A 13,997-nucleotide genomic window follows, 5' to 3' on the forward strand; every position below is an offset into this window, starting at 1 on the left:
TACCTAGCCTCTCACTGATAAGATGCCAATAAGTACTTGAACAGCTGTTGGAAGGGAGGGGGTATAGCACCACACTATAAGTAACAGTATACTTTTCTTATTAGACAAGTATTACTTATTTATAGTATAGTAGTATGAGAAACTCACAATGATAGTCCCACAATTGGAGAGATCAATGCCATCAAAAATACTTATATTTTCATTTAAATTTTGCGTAGTCTATTATGGAAATACTGTTAACCATATAATGAATGGCAATGAAGAATATTAATAATTTCTGAAAGAGATGTGTTCTTCCTAATGAAAAGTTCACTTTATGGACTATATTTTGTGATTAGTTGATATTAAAGCATGAAGCTGCTTTAAAAAAAGCCAAATTAAATTATTAAAAATTATCTAAGTAGCAAGGTATCACATTCAATTACTAACAAAATTGTGTTTAAAGTTATTCTAACCCTGTTCAATAAAAAATATCACATTTGAAGGAAAAACATATATATTAAAGAAAAAAATACAGTACACAGTACTCAGAACAAAAAAGTAGCATTAAACAAGACTGATTCAAGATGTCATAGCTCTCAGAGCTGACCCAATAAAAATTGTTCAGGTTATGGTTGTTTTTATTATGCACTTCATTCAAAGCACAGAAAAATAAAATTTAAAGTTAGGAGATATATTAATTTATGATCAAAGTACATATAATTACAGACTATTTTACCATCATACTTTGATTTAGAGGTAGTCCATAATAAGGAATTTGACAGTCAGCACCATAATAGGATACATCACAATTCAGAAATCAATTTAAATAATGTGACGTTAGCATTAGCAAGCAACGATTATAAGAGTATAGCATACCATTTAGGAATAAAGATGGTTTCATAAGAAGCCAATTTGGTATGCACACATTAGAGAGAGAGCAAAGAAAATATTATATGTCTCTTTGATAGAAAAATATAAGAAACATTTGTCATAATGAAGTTCTCCTCATTACCACATATTAAATTAATGGCATAAAGCAGGCAATTGTATGTTAGACTTATAATGGCCAAGTGGCAAATTTACAAATAAGTATTATCACTGACTTTTTGTTTACCTATCTGGAGTATTAAATACCGCTAATGTGTGGGAGAAGAAAAACTTCTGTGACCAAGTTTTGAAGGGAATTTAACTTATAAATCCAATTAAATTAAATTCAATGAAATGATTACTGCAGAGTTTTTACTAACAGCAGTAATTCATTTTATACATCAGTATGAATGAAAAAGATTTACAGAACAGAGACAAGCGAAGATTATGAAGACAAAGGTTTATTAATGCATAATTTAGGAAATACATACACAAGCAAGGTGTCCGGTTATCTAAACTTGCATACTGCTAAATTAAAAAAACAAAAAAAAAAAAAAAAAGTGAACTAAAAATATTAACAAAGAAATAGAGCTCTGCAAAAATATTTTGTAGTCTCCTAAGTTATGAGTTAATTTTATACAGAACAGAAAGCAATTCCTATAATGTAATGCAAGCTGGCAGAGAAAGTAAGGACATGAGGTACACACTAGATTCCAAGATTCCTCCATGGAGAATATTGATTGTTAGATGGATAAAATCTGCACGTTGCTGTTGTCCTTGTATTCTTGTTTACTTCTATAAAATAAAGAAATTTCTTCCTAGATCTACTGGCCAATCACAAAATGTGATGGCAATGCCATTTTAGGCAGTCATCGTCTAAAATTTTTGATGAACAGTGTATACTGTAACATATGGCAATACCATTCATAAATCTATAACTGTAATAAGAGATAATTTACTATCTATAACTAATATCTTATTTTAAGTAGATGGACAACCGGTTTGATAAAAATAAAAAGGCACTGACAGTAACATCACAGAAGTACTACAATCACCAAAAATATGGAATTTAAAATTTCATTTTATATATATATATATATATATATATATATAAGTTGTTGTTGTTGTTGGATTAATGACACAAGGGCTACTGAGGTCAAATTGTGTCTGTTCACAGTTATATATATATATAAAACCAATTAACAGTAAAAATAGTTATTTTTTGCTTAGAAGCACAAAATGTATTAGCAGTTTAATATACTGACACTATTTGTGAATTTCTCCCTTATTATGGAAACTGTTTCGACACTGTGCACTTTGTTATCAGAAAATTTTTACAGGTGAGCATTAAGCAAAAGCATTAAAACAACATTCAATAATCAGACTTTGTCAAACTTCATTAAAATAAACAAGTTACACAGACAAATATACATGCATATATAAACAACACATAACAACAACTTACAAGCATCTAATGATAAAAAAAAAAAAGAAAAGATAATCATATTTCTAGTGTATTGTCACAGATACCAGATATTACACTACCATCTATTAAAGGCACATCACAAAATGTATTGATAAATATGTCTCTTTGAGGAAAGTCAGTGTCATTTAACAGTGATAACTGAGAATTTAAACAAAATCCACAAGACTTCTTATTTGTTGACTGATGTTGTTTATTGAATGACATATCTAATTGTAGTGGAGGAGAGAGCATTACTGCTGGAGTCGGCCAGACAGATGAAACTATACTTTGATAATCATTTTTTGTGTTTACTGTGGTGTCATCAAAATTTACAGTATTGGATTTGCATAGAAAATGAATATCATTTTTTATTTCCTCAGTAGGATTTTTAATGGTAACAACAGCACAGGATAAATCTGTTGAATTGCATATATTCCTACAAGTTAGCTGCTGTTCAGTGTCATGTACTGATTTTCCAACAGCCATATTTGTATGGTTAATATCAAATTGTTTCACTTGTTCTCTTTCAGCTTGTCTGATATGCACATCATCTACTGGATTGGAGGAAGCAGGGATATGTTTTTCTTGCATAATTTCTGCTTTTTCTGGTGACATGCAAGGTGATACCACTGTTGCTGATGAAACAGGCATTGTCAGAGGTGGTGATGGCGGCAGCGAAGAAGATAAAGGTGACTCTTGCAGTTCACTCTTAGAAGACAACAGTGATTTTTTTGTATTGATCATTTGTGAATTAACTAATTGCTTTGACTGTGGCTTGCTACTAAGATATGCAACTTCCTATGAAAAGACATTTTAAAGAATCATAGTATAGGAGTTAATTACCAAATAATTTTAATGAACTCTGGCAAAAATCAGAGTTCAATGATGTGAATAACACTTAAAATAAAAAAATAACTACTTATTAATGTATCCTTAAACAAGGATATTTATTATTACCTAAGTTAAGTGCAACATATAATAAAGCCTGTTCTATTAGACTTGATATGTATGAACACAGTACTAAACTAACCTTAAACAATTCCAAATAATAAACTAACAAAGGTTTCTGGGCTTCCTCTTTAATGCCAAGTAAACATTAAATTATATGATTAAAATGAATGAAACATTACAATGAACTTGTCAAAGTTTTCATCAAAGTCTTACTGAGACAAACAATTAATAAATAGTAATGGGAGGGATGTATTTAACACATCAACTGCTTTGGTAGTAATGCATCAGTTCCAATGGTATGCCAGTTCACATGGTTTACCATGTATTGTTTGTACGTGTGTGTGTGTGTGTGTGTGTGTGTGTGTGTGTGTGTGTGTGTGTGTTCGTTCTTGGGCTGATTTGCAGTTGTGCTGTATGAAAAAACTAAAATAACACATGGAGAACTCTATCCCATTCACTTGAGATTGACTAACTTCAGCAAAACTGAGGAGGAGTCTGGGTTTAAATCTCTGATAGGATTAAATCCTATCAGAGATAGGATTTAAACCCAGACTTTTAAAAATTGGTCAACTCAATGTAGTGTCAGAATGGGCAAATTATGCAGGAGAGCTCTGTATCATTCTGAACTTGTACATATGCTTAGTAAAACCTATTTTCTGAACTACATTGGAGAAGTGTGGTGTCCATATTACAACAAAGTCTGAAAGTTACAAGAAAAAAAGCATAGTGTGAATTTGATGCAAAAATATGAGGTTGCAACAAAAAAATTCTAAACTTTATTTATCACAAAAGAAGTGTTGGAAGGGTCACCATATTTGCTCAAGTCACTTCCTGCTCTACCAAACCAGTAATGAGCAGCTTGTGTTGAAGTTCATATTGGTCTTAGTCCTTTGTCATAATCATAATGGATATGACAGAACATGTATGCACAAGGTTTGAGTGAAGAATAGGAAAAATGGAACAGAAACTTTCAGATGTGTTAAAATTGCACCAAGTAAGGTGATACTCCTTCAAGTAGGGCTGTTGTTTATCAATGGATGAAACACAAATGCAGTTCTATTCCCTCAACTGTTCACATAAAAGGTTTTTTTAAAAAGTAAGAAAAGCAGAGCAGAATCTGTTCTGGTTTAACCATTAACCATTTGAGAAACTACTGATGAAATGGGAATTTCCACTGAATCATGCCAGGCAATTCTAACTGAATACCTTGACAAGCTTCAAGTGTCAGCAAAATTTGTTCCAAGGCTGTTGAATGATGACCAAAATATTTAATGTTTGGAAATGAAAAGATGAGTGGAAAGGGAACCAATACAGACATGGCTGCATGGCTGGCACTGGCAGTCCAATTGTTATCTCAGTGGATATCATCAAACTCTTATCATCCAAAAAAGCATGACAGGTTTGGTCAGTGTGAAGCATTTTTTTTTTAAATTAAATTCAGGATATCATTCATTATGAATTTTTCCAGGATAGTCAGACAATTTTGGGGGGGGGGGGAGATTAAAATACTACATCCTCCATATTCATATCCACCCAACTTCGCAAAATGTAATTTTTTTTTTTCTTATCTTCAAAGCTGAAATAATGATGATTGATGGTATTCCAACCAACTAAAAGAATATGACAACTCAACTGGCTCACAGTTGAAGACTTCCAGCAATGTTTCATTCAAGGCAGGAACATTAAAATACTTATATATCACGATCAGGGAAGAAACTGTTTTGAAGAGGAGTGCTAATAAAAATTTGTATGTAAGCTATAGGGGTGTGGCAGTATGCAGTCTCAAAACATTCAAAGCCAAGTAAAAATCCATGTCCTTATTGAGCAGCAGTTTGTCCCAGATGTTTTCCAGAATTCTGGAGTTTAACCTGGTTCTAATAATTTCCTCAATTATACACATCATATTTATAGTCTTTTTACATTTTGCAATGTTATCTTCCCTCTTGTATCTTCATTCATCTTGTATCTTCCCTCTTGTATCTTCATTCATCTTCACTCTCCTTCATAGCTTCATTTAAAAATGATCTCTTGTTGGGCTGTTTGCAAGTCACTATGATGTGAATATCTATGGTTGGATTACAGAAAAGTAATAGGAGGTAATGCAATTTATGTAATCCTTCGCTCCTTTTCATCTTATATTAAGGATGAGTAGTACTGTCAAGCTCTGGAGAAGTTCCAAAATTTCTATCAGGTGATAACTACAATTTAAGCCACTGTTCTCTGTGGGTACCTTTATAAGCATCACATTCCGGAGCCTATACCAGCACCTCAATCACATTCGTGACTCTCCTCAGTGGTCAGAATGTAACTGACCTTCTGACTGGTTAATCAGACAGACTAAGTAATCTATTCTACCTTCTAAAGATCTGTTCCCTTGTCAGCAATTTTAAACCCCAAGTTGGTGATTTTAATGTTCACAACTCCAGCTGGCTTCCGTTTTCTAGTCACACCAACCCAGAGCTGGTCGAGATGCTGAGGCTTTTGCAATTACTAATGACCTTGCACAGATTGTTCATTTACCTACAAGAATACTGGACAATCCTAACCATACAGCCAACATGCTTGATCTTTTTCTCACAAACAACCCTTCTAAGTACATGGCCGAAGTGAGAGGTCTTTTAGGCACCTCATATCACAACTTGGTGATTGTCTCTTCTCCAATGGAGCCTTCATCTCGTGGCTATTCCCAACCTCGTATTGTTTGGCATTACAAGAATGCAAAATGGGATGACCTGTGAGATTTTTTTTCTTCTTTTCCTTGGTTGGATTACTGTTTCAAAACTTCTGATGTCAACGTTTGCCCAGATCATGTCAGTGAAATTATTCTTGTAGGAATGGAATCTTTTATTCCACACTCCACTTTAAAATCTCGTCCTTTATCTAAACCTTGGTTTTCCAATAAATGTGCTAAGGCTGTTCAAGAGAACACTGCATACTGTAATTGACTTGTTTCCAATTCTTTAGTTTCATTTTCTGCCTACACCAAAGCTCGCAACAATTGTAAAGCAGTTATTAATCAGTCAAAACTAGATTTTGAACAGGCTAAGAGTAGAAAACTTTCTTCTTGCCCTAATGGTAGCCGAGCATTCTGGTCTCTTGCCAAAGCTATTGGCCGCAACTTTTGCCCATCTCTGCTCCTACCTCTGTCCAAACCAGATGGTTCTGTTGTCACATCAGCCAAGGATAAAGGTGACCTGCTAGCATCCCATTTTTTTTCCAACTCATGTATTAATGATCTTGGTAAAACACCTCCCACCATTCCCAACATGCTCCATTCAATGCCTCCTGTGGTCTTCCATCAAAAGGATGTCAGAAGGATTTTGACAAATCTTGATGCTAAGAAAGCTCCAGGTTCTGATGGTATTTCTCCACTTGTTCTCAAAGCCTGCACTCCTGAACTTTGTTGTTTGCTTCCTTTTTTTCACTTTCTTATTCCAAAGGTGTTTTTCCTTCTGCTTGGAAATTTGCTCATATCCAGCCAGTTCCTAAAAAGGGTGACAAATCCCTCCCATCCACTTATTGTCCCATTGCAATTACTTCTACTCTTTCTAAAGTAATGGAGAAATCAATTAACCGCCAACTCTTAAACTACCTAGAAATCTTCCGTCTGATCAACGATCGCCAGTATGGATTCCGTCAGTGTCGATCCACTGGTGATATTCTGGCTTATGTTACCCATTTATGGACTAATTCAATGGAAAAGTTTGGTGAAACACAGGCAGTTGCTCTTGACATCTTCAAAGGCTTTCGATCGTGTATGGCATAAAGGTCTTCTAAACAAGCTTCCATCTTATGGTTTGTCAACTGTTTTTTGTAATTGGTTTTCCAGTTTTCTCTTTGATCGCTCACTGAGGGTGACAGTAGAGTGCTCTGTCTTCTAACTTCTCCACTAATGCCGGTGTCCCCAAGGTTCGGTTCTTTCCCCCACTCTTTTCCTCTTGTATATTAATGACCTTCTTCCATTGACTGGAAATCCTATCCATAGTTTTGCCAATGATAGTACACTGAATTCCACTTTCCATTTTGAGAAACCTTGCCCTGCTCAATCAGCTTCAACTTCTCGAATATCCACTGCCAATTCCTTAAATGTCGATCTCCAGGTAATTCTCCAGCAGGGTGAAGACAACTTAATTGATTTCAATCCTTCTAAAACTCAGTCTTGTCTTATATCTCGCAAAAAGGATTCTTCTGCTCCTATGCTTATCTTTGGTGACACTCCGATTCCTAGGCAAAATGATATATCTCTTTTGGGGATTACCCTGATTTCTAATCTCTCTTGGCACAAGCACATTACAAATATTGCTTCTTCTGCAACTTGGTTTTCTCTTTCGCTCTCAGCGTTACTTTTCTTCCAAACAGCTGTTCACTTTGTACAAATTGCAAATCCGCCCTACCATGGAACATTGTTCCCACATCTGGGGTGGTGCCCCCAAAACCCCTCTCAGGCTTCTTGATTCCATTCGGAAGAGGGCAGTTAGGTTAATTAATGATTCATCTCTAACAGAGTCTCTCCACTCGCTGTCTCATGGATGTACTGTTTCTGCTGCATGCCTCTTCTACAGATATTTCCATGGGCACTGTTCTTCTGAACTGGCTTCTATAATTCCCGCTCTCTCTTTCAAAACTGTCCGAACACGTGCCGCCACCAGACAAAATCCATTACTGTCCAACTTCAAACTCACAGAACCAACTTTTCATCTTCCTCATTTATTCATTCAACTGCCGTTTTCTGGAACAACCTTCCTTCATGTCCTTCCTGAAAATTGCGGTCTACAGAAGTTCAAATATCTTCTTTCGACTTCTCAACCTCCAACCCAAGCACAGTACTAAGTACTATAGGTTCCAATACCTCTCGTGTTTAGGGTTTACATAAAAAAAAAAAACACCCAAAAAAATGAAATGAAGAAATGAAACCGGAAATTAATTAAATAAAAAATGTTAATTATAAATTGATGAAAAGGTGTATCCATAATGCATCTATGCCCATATCTCTATTTAGTGTCATATCTTAAATTTTCTTACATACATAACTTCCTTAACTTTTCTTTTGATAAAATCCATTTCTTCTCTGATAATTACAAATTCTTTTACATTAAAAGCATGGGAGCATTTATAATGATGTTTTGCAATCTCAGATTTCTATCAGGTGTTTTTGATCTTAAGATTGAAAATGGTGATGAGCTCAGTCCTGCATAAACCATTTTTTGAGCAAGCTTTAAAAACCCGAAGTCTTGATTTTAAACTAAAGGATAAAACTGAACAATAATTTATAAATGCAGAACCAGTCTTTGGCATAAATTAGTTCACAACAGTTTGATAATCTGACTACATAAAAAATAATAAAATAAAATAAATAATTAGTTTTGAGTAAGGGCCAGGGTTTTTTTATTATCACGACCAATTACAGGACACTCCAGCAATTTACACAGATAATACTTAAGACTAAGTATATTCAAGGTGCCCGGTGCCCAATTTTTTACTAAATTTTTATGTCTTTATGATTTTTTTCCCCCTAATTTCTGCATTCAATTTCATTTTATTATAAGGGATGACCAAAACATTTTGAGAACAGATTATAAACGATATAGGTATAAAATTCTATGATTTTTATTTTTCAATTTATTCACCACAAAGTTCAATGCATTATTGTATTTAATCTGCAAGGAGTTTAATCCCTCAAAAAAAAAAAAAAAAAAAAAATTTTTCAAGTTGGGCATCGAGGAAATAGGGCATCAAGAAACTGGTTTCCACAGCGGCTTTTAGCTCTTCATCATCTTTAAAATAAGTTCCACAAAGATTAGCCTTGAGGTTTCTGAAAAAATAATAGTCACATGGAGCCAGATCTGGACTGTATGGGAATGGGGTGATTTAACTGTTGGAATCCACATTCATGAATTTTAGCCTGTGCATGGGAAAAGCAAAAAAGCAAATCTCAATGACAACTTTTATCGTTCTCTGCCCATTCCTTCCCCCCCACAACACATACAATTTCAACTTTGAAATTTGCATATTTCCCTGGTTTTAGGTGCAAGGTAATCAATTAATAGCAATCCTTTTGTATTCTAGAAAACTGAGGCTAATACTTTTCTAGCTGATGATTTGATTCAAAAGTTTTGTAAGGCTGGAGAACCCTTGTGCTTCCACTGCATGCTTTCTAGTTTCTAATCTGGATTCAAGATCATAAAATGAAGCAAAGTTTCACTAAAAAGGATAAAATTCTATCTGGAGCAGCAAGAACTAATTTTATATTCCTTTTGATGACACTACACTTTGATGTTTGTCACAAATGGAAAGGTTTCTGGGAATTCTTCTTGCACAAACTTTGGACATTTGCAAATGCTCATGTCCAAATACACCATCATGTATTTTTGTTAAAATGCTTCCATGGGAAATGTCAAGTACTTTTTCAAGTTCAGACACTTTAATTTCTTCTGTTTTCTAATATTTTTTTTTATTCAATGATGGCAACTGTTTCAGAATTGATTGTTTCAAATGATCAACTAAATTTTGGATCATCCTCAACTAATTCCTGTTCACTTTTGAACTCTGCCAACCATCTTGCAACTGTGGCAATAACTGGATGATACCTTCCAAAATACTCAAAAATATGAGTACTGAATGATGCTTAAGTTGCTGGATATTCATTCTTCTTCCACCTGCTTGCACCTTCACAATGGTGGGACTGTTAGTAACCTTGGGTATAACCCCTGTGTGCAAGTCCTGAAATACGACACAGTATACTGAAGGTGACCACCCACACCACATGGAGGAATGCCACCCTTCTGTGTTACCAGGCAAAATTAGGTGGTAGATCACTCTTGTCAACTGATGTAATATCACCATTTTGCTTATTGGAGGCTTGAAGTGGTAGAACCCAAGTTTAGTCTCCAGAGCAAAGCTCTGGCTATCCCCATTTCCTCCATCATGTAGTATGATCAATGGCCTTCAACTCAGTATGTTACTATCTGCTATAGGTTGAAATACCTTCAGTGTTTCAAAAACACTAAAGGTATTTCATTTAAAAAAAAGGTATTCATTTAAAAAAAAAAAAAAAAAAAAAAAAGAGGGATATATTTGGGATTCATGGTACTTACTATACTGAGCTTATTAACAAGCAATCGCAACTCACGGACCTCATTTTGTAACTGCTTTCTTGCCCTTCTTTCCATTTCATATTTTTCCGAAATCTGGAAAAATAATTTTCTTACTTTTACAATTTTGACTTTGGTAACAAAAAAATAAATAAATAAATAAATAAACCAAAAACAAACAAACAAGTAAAAATAGAAACATTTTTTTGAAGAAGATATTAGCTAGGTAAATAAACAATTCTTTTAATGAAATATACATATTAGTTTATTGTTAACTACCTAGAGAAGGTTTTAACAACAGAAATTAGTGTGTCCTTGTTCTCCAGATTTTTCTTCGTGGCAAAAACTGGTTTAAATTAAGAATTACAATTACATGGCCTGCATGCTGGCATTCCTATAAAGTCAGGCAGAAGTTGGAGTCGCACATCTTTGCTGTGCAAGGCTGGAACTGGATTTCACTGCCAGACTGATAAAGAAAAAATACATTGATGCAATTTTGTGGTACTTTTGCCTTCTTTCACTTCTGTCAATATTATATTTTAATAATATTATATATATATATACACACACACATATATATGTTTGTATTAATATTTTAAATAAAGTGTGCATAAATGGATGTGAAAGTTACACAGTGCCAATAACTAAAGGGTGAGGATAGTTGTAAAAGAAGTGTAGTAGATATGTGAAAGGTGAAAGAATGTTAATATCCTAAAAGTTATGATGAATTAAGAAAATTATGGGCTAAATTACTAAGCCAATAGAAGGTTGGAGAACTGTAAAGAAAAATTAGTACTGCAAAATACCAATAAAATAAAAAATAAAAATAGAAAGTGGTACAGTTGTCATCATATATGGGGGGGAAGAACATTTTTAGTAAATGGTCTAATATAGGTAATGCAAAAATGCTTGATCCGATGTCAGCTGAAATAAATATTGATACATGATCAGGTATTTCATCAGTGGACTCACCTGACCATTATCAGGAACTGCATTTCTATACTTGTCCATAGTAGTAGAAGAAAAGTGAATGGTCAAAAAGCAACAAAAATGAAATTAGCACTTTCTAATACTGTATGGACAAGGTAGTCCCGATGCAGTGTAATTCATTAAAGTAAAAATAAGGATCAAGTTAGAATAAATATGGTTAATATAAATATGTAAATTTAGTGTAGGATTTAAAGGATGTAATTTAGTGTAGATTGGAATTCAATAGTTCAATAAATAAATTTGGAACAAGCAATCTAATACCTAATTAGGGTTAGGTATTAGATTGAGGATGGGAAGGGAAAAAGGAGTATTTTAGATAAATAAAGACGAAAAATAGCAATAGAAGTAGGATAGTAGGAACATTCGTATCACCCTTGTATACACTAATAGTTTTACAAATGGGAAGAATGGTAGAAATAGGCAGCAGAAAGATAAAAAGCAAAGAAAAAAGTTATTAAATAACACTGAACTTGATGGGGTTGTGAAGCCCAACCTTATAGTAAGGGCTCTGGCTTATGTAAAAGTTAGTATAAAGGGAGCTAATACCAAATGCTTGTATTGTAAGAAAAAAATTATGTAGGTTGAAACATGCTGAGAAACGAATCTAAAATGAAACCGAAAGTATAATAAGAAGTGTGAATGATACCTAGAGTTTTCAAGAAATGCGTAGCAGAAATGAGCTGGCAGGAAAAATATATGTGGTAGAAGGAAAAAGGTGGGGAGATGAAGTGCACATTTTCACTTTACATGATGCAAATTTCCAGTTAATGCAATCTTTTTTTTTTTTTTTTTTATATGTTATTTTATGTGATAAAAAAAGAGTTGAATGCTGCGTTAAGCTTACCGCGTTTCGAACGGGCAATAAACAAACGTTTGCCTACTGCTCGCCTCAATGTGTTCCATCAACCATCGGAAGACGACGTGTTACTTGTTTGTCTCCCGCTAATAAAGTCAATGCAGACTTGCATTTAAAAATTGTAATTTTTAAATGAGCCAGATGAAAATGTTACCGCGAAGGAGATAACAGTAAAAGAACTAGATGAAATCTTTCGTAACAGAGAACCTCAAACAAAAGGTTTGAGGTTCTTTGCAATATTTATTTCGCCAGGGCCCAGAGAAAATTGTTGTCGGCTATCGGAAATTGATTGATGAAAAGAGAAAGTCAACACTATTCAAACGACTCCATTCAAATATTTCCGTAACAAATTGTTTCTTCACTGTGTATTTTATGTCAGAGATTCCCAAACTTTCTCGATTCATGGCGCCCTTAGTGTCTCAGTAATTTTTTCACGGCGCACCTAGACCAAAAGTTGCTAACAGTTCCGTTTAGTCCATAGTTAGGTCCAAACAACTTAATAAGAAATGTTGAAACTGTGAACTACCTCGAGCTAGTAGTTCGCACAGTGTCCGACCAATGTCGAGTATCGCTGTGTTTTCCTTGAAAATTTAAAATATTCCGCGGCACACAATTTGGGAACTGCTATTTTATGCAATAAACATTTAATCCCATAATTATTTTCATTATCTTTTACATGGTATACAGTTAAAAAGTTATTTAAAAGGTATTTTTAAAATTCTTTATGGACATTCCTGAAGGTCAAGGACCAATTATAATTTTTCCTATTAATTATAATATTCGATTAACGCGTTTCCGTTTTGCACGATGCGCTCGCAGGATGAATTAATCGTGTTAATTGAGGTCAGCCTGTATTGCTAAAGTAAATGCAAATTGCTAATGCAAACTTCAACCATATTAGCAATATTTACATTTTTCATTATGTACATCTACCTTTCTTCATTATTATTATATTATTGTTTGGTTTTTAGGAGCATTAGCAACTAAGGCCATATTGCTCTGGGAATATGCGGCGGTCATTCCCTGACCTTTCCGCATCCTCCGTATTTGGTGGTGACGGGCTTGAACCCCGGTCTAATCAAGAAGCGTGTGCTATGCACTGCTGCTCCTTCCCACCTAGCTACGGAGGCGCGTTTCTTCATTATGTACAACTACCTTTCTTCATTATGTAGATATATTGCTAATGTGGTTGAAGTTTGTGTGCAATTTCACCACAAATTTGGTGAAACACCAATCTGTATAAAAGTTGCAAGAATAGTCAATGTGTAGGCAACAATTTTGATTTCACAAGAATGAAACAGTGCTATGATTGTTCTGTTGCAAAAGAAGGGAGCAAAATCAGACATCAGAAACTATTAACCAATCATAACCTATTCTCAGGTATATAAAGCACTTACTAAAATCATCACAACATAATTGGAGAACATGCTGCTGGACACTCTGAAGCGTCCGCAATTAAGAAAATAAGCTGGATTTATGAGCATTTATTCCACGACCAACTACTTTCATGTCATAAATGAAATAACTGAAAGAGTCAATGGACTTCAACAAGCCATGGCGTTTAGCATTTGCTGATTATGAGAAAGTTTTCAATTCAATTTCACATGATGCTAGTGAAGCAGCATGTACAGTGGGGGTTACATCAGGCACTGAAGAAACGAGTGCTTTCCCTAGAAACAAATATAAGTGGGAACTCATCAGGGGCTCCAGTATCTCAAGACCTGTCAAGTGATGCACCAGCAATTTGGGTTCTGGATAAGAATAGTCAAGTGCATGCCGCTCTGGTTGAAGAAGT

General features: G+C 34.4%; 1 protein-coding gene across 1 annotated transcript in view; it reads right to left on the reverse strand.

Moving 5' to 3' along the window:
• Window positions 1-2,350: 2,350 nt before the first annotated feature.
• The window catches only part of LOC150078970 (uncharacterized), a 141,359-nt gene continuing 129,712 nt past the window's right edge, over window positions 2,351-13,997 (reverse strand). The window contains exons 10-11 of the mRNA XM_090382907.1: window positions 10,360-10,452; window positions 2,351-3,112 (exon numbers count right to left, since the gene is read on the reverse strand). Of these exons, the coding sequence (XP_090239033.1) occupies window positions 2,351-3,112; window positions 10,360-10,452 (855 nt within the window). The remainder of the gene's footprint in view (window positions 3,113-10,359; window positions 10,453-13,997) is intronic.

This window comes from Mastigoproctus giganteus, chromosome 10 (assembly GCF_048544385.1).
Source record: "Mastigoproctus giganteus isolate SK-2022 chromosome 10, ASM4854438v1, whole genome shotgun sequence".
NCBI lineage: Eukaryota > Metazoa > Arthropoda > Arachnida > Uropygi > Thelyphonidae > Mastigoproctus > Mastigoproctus giganteus.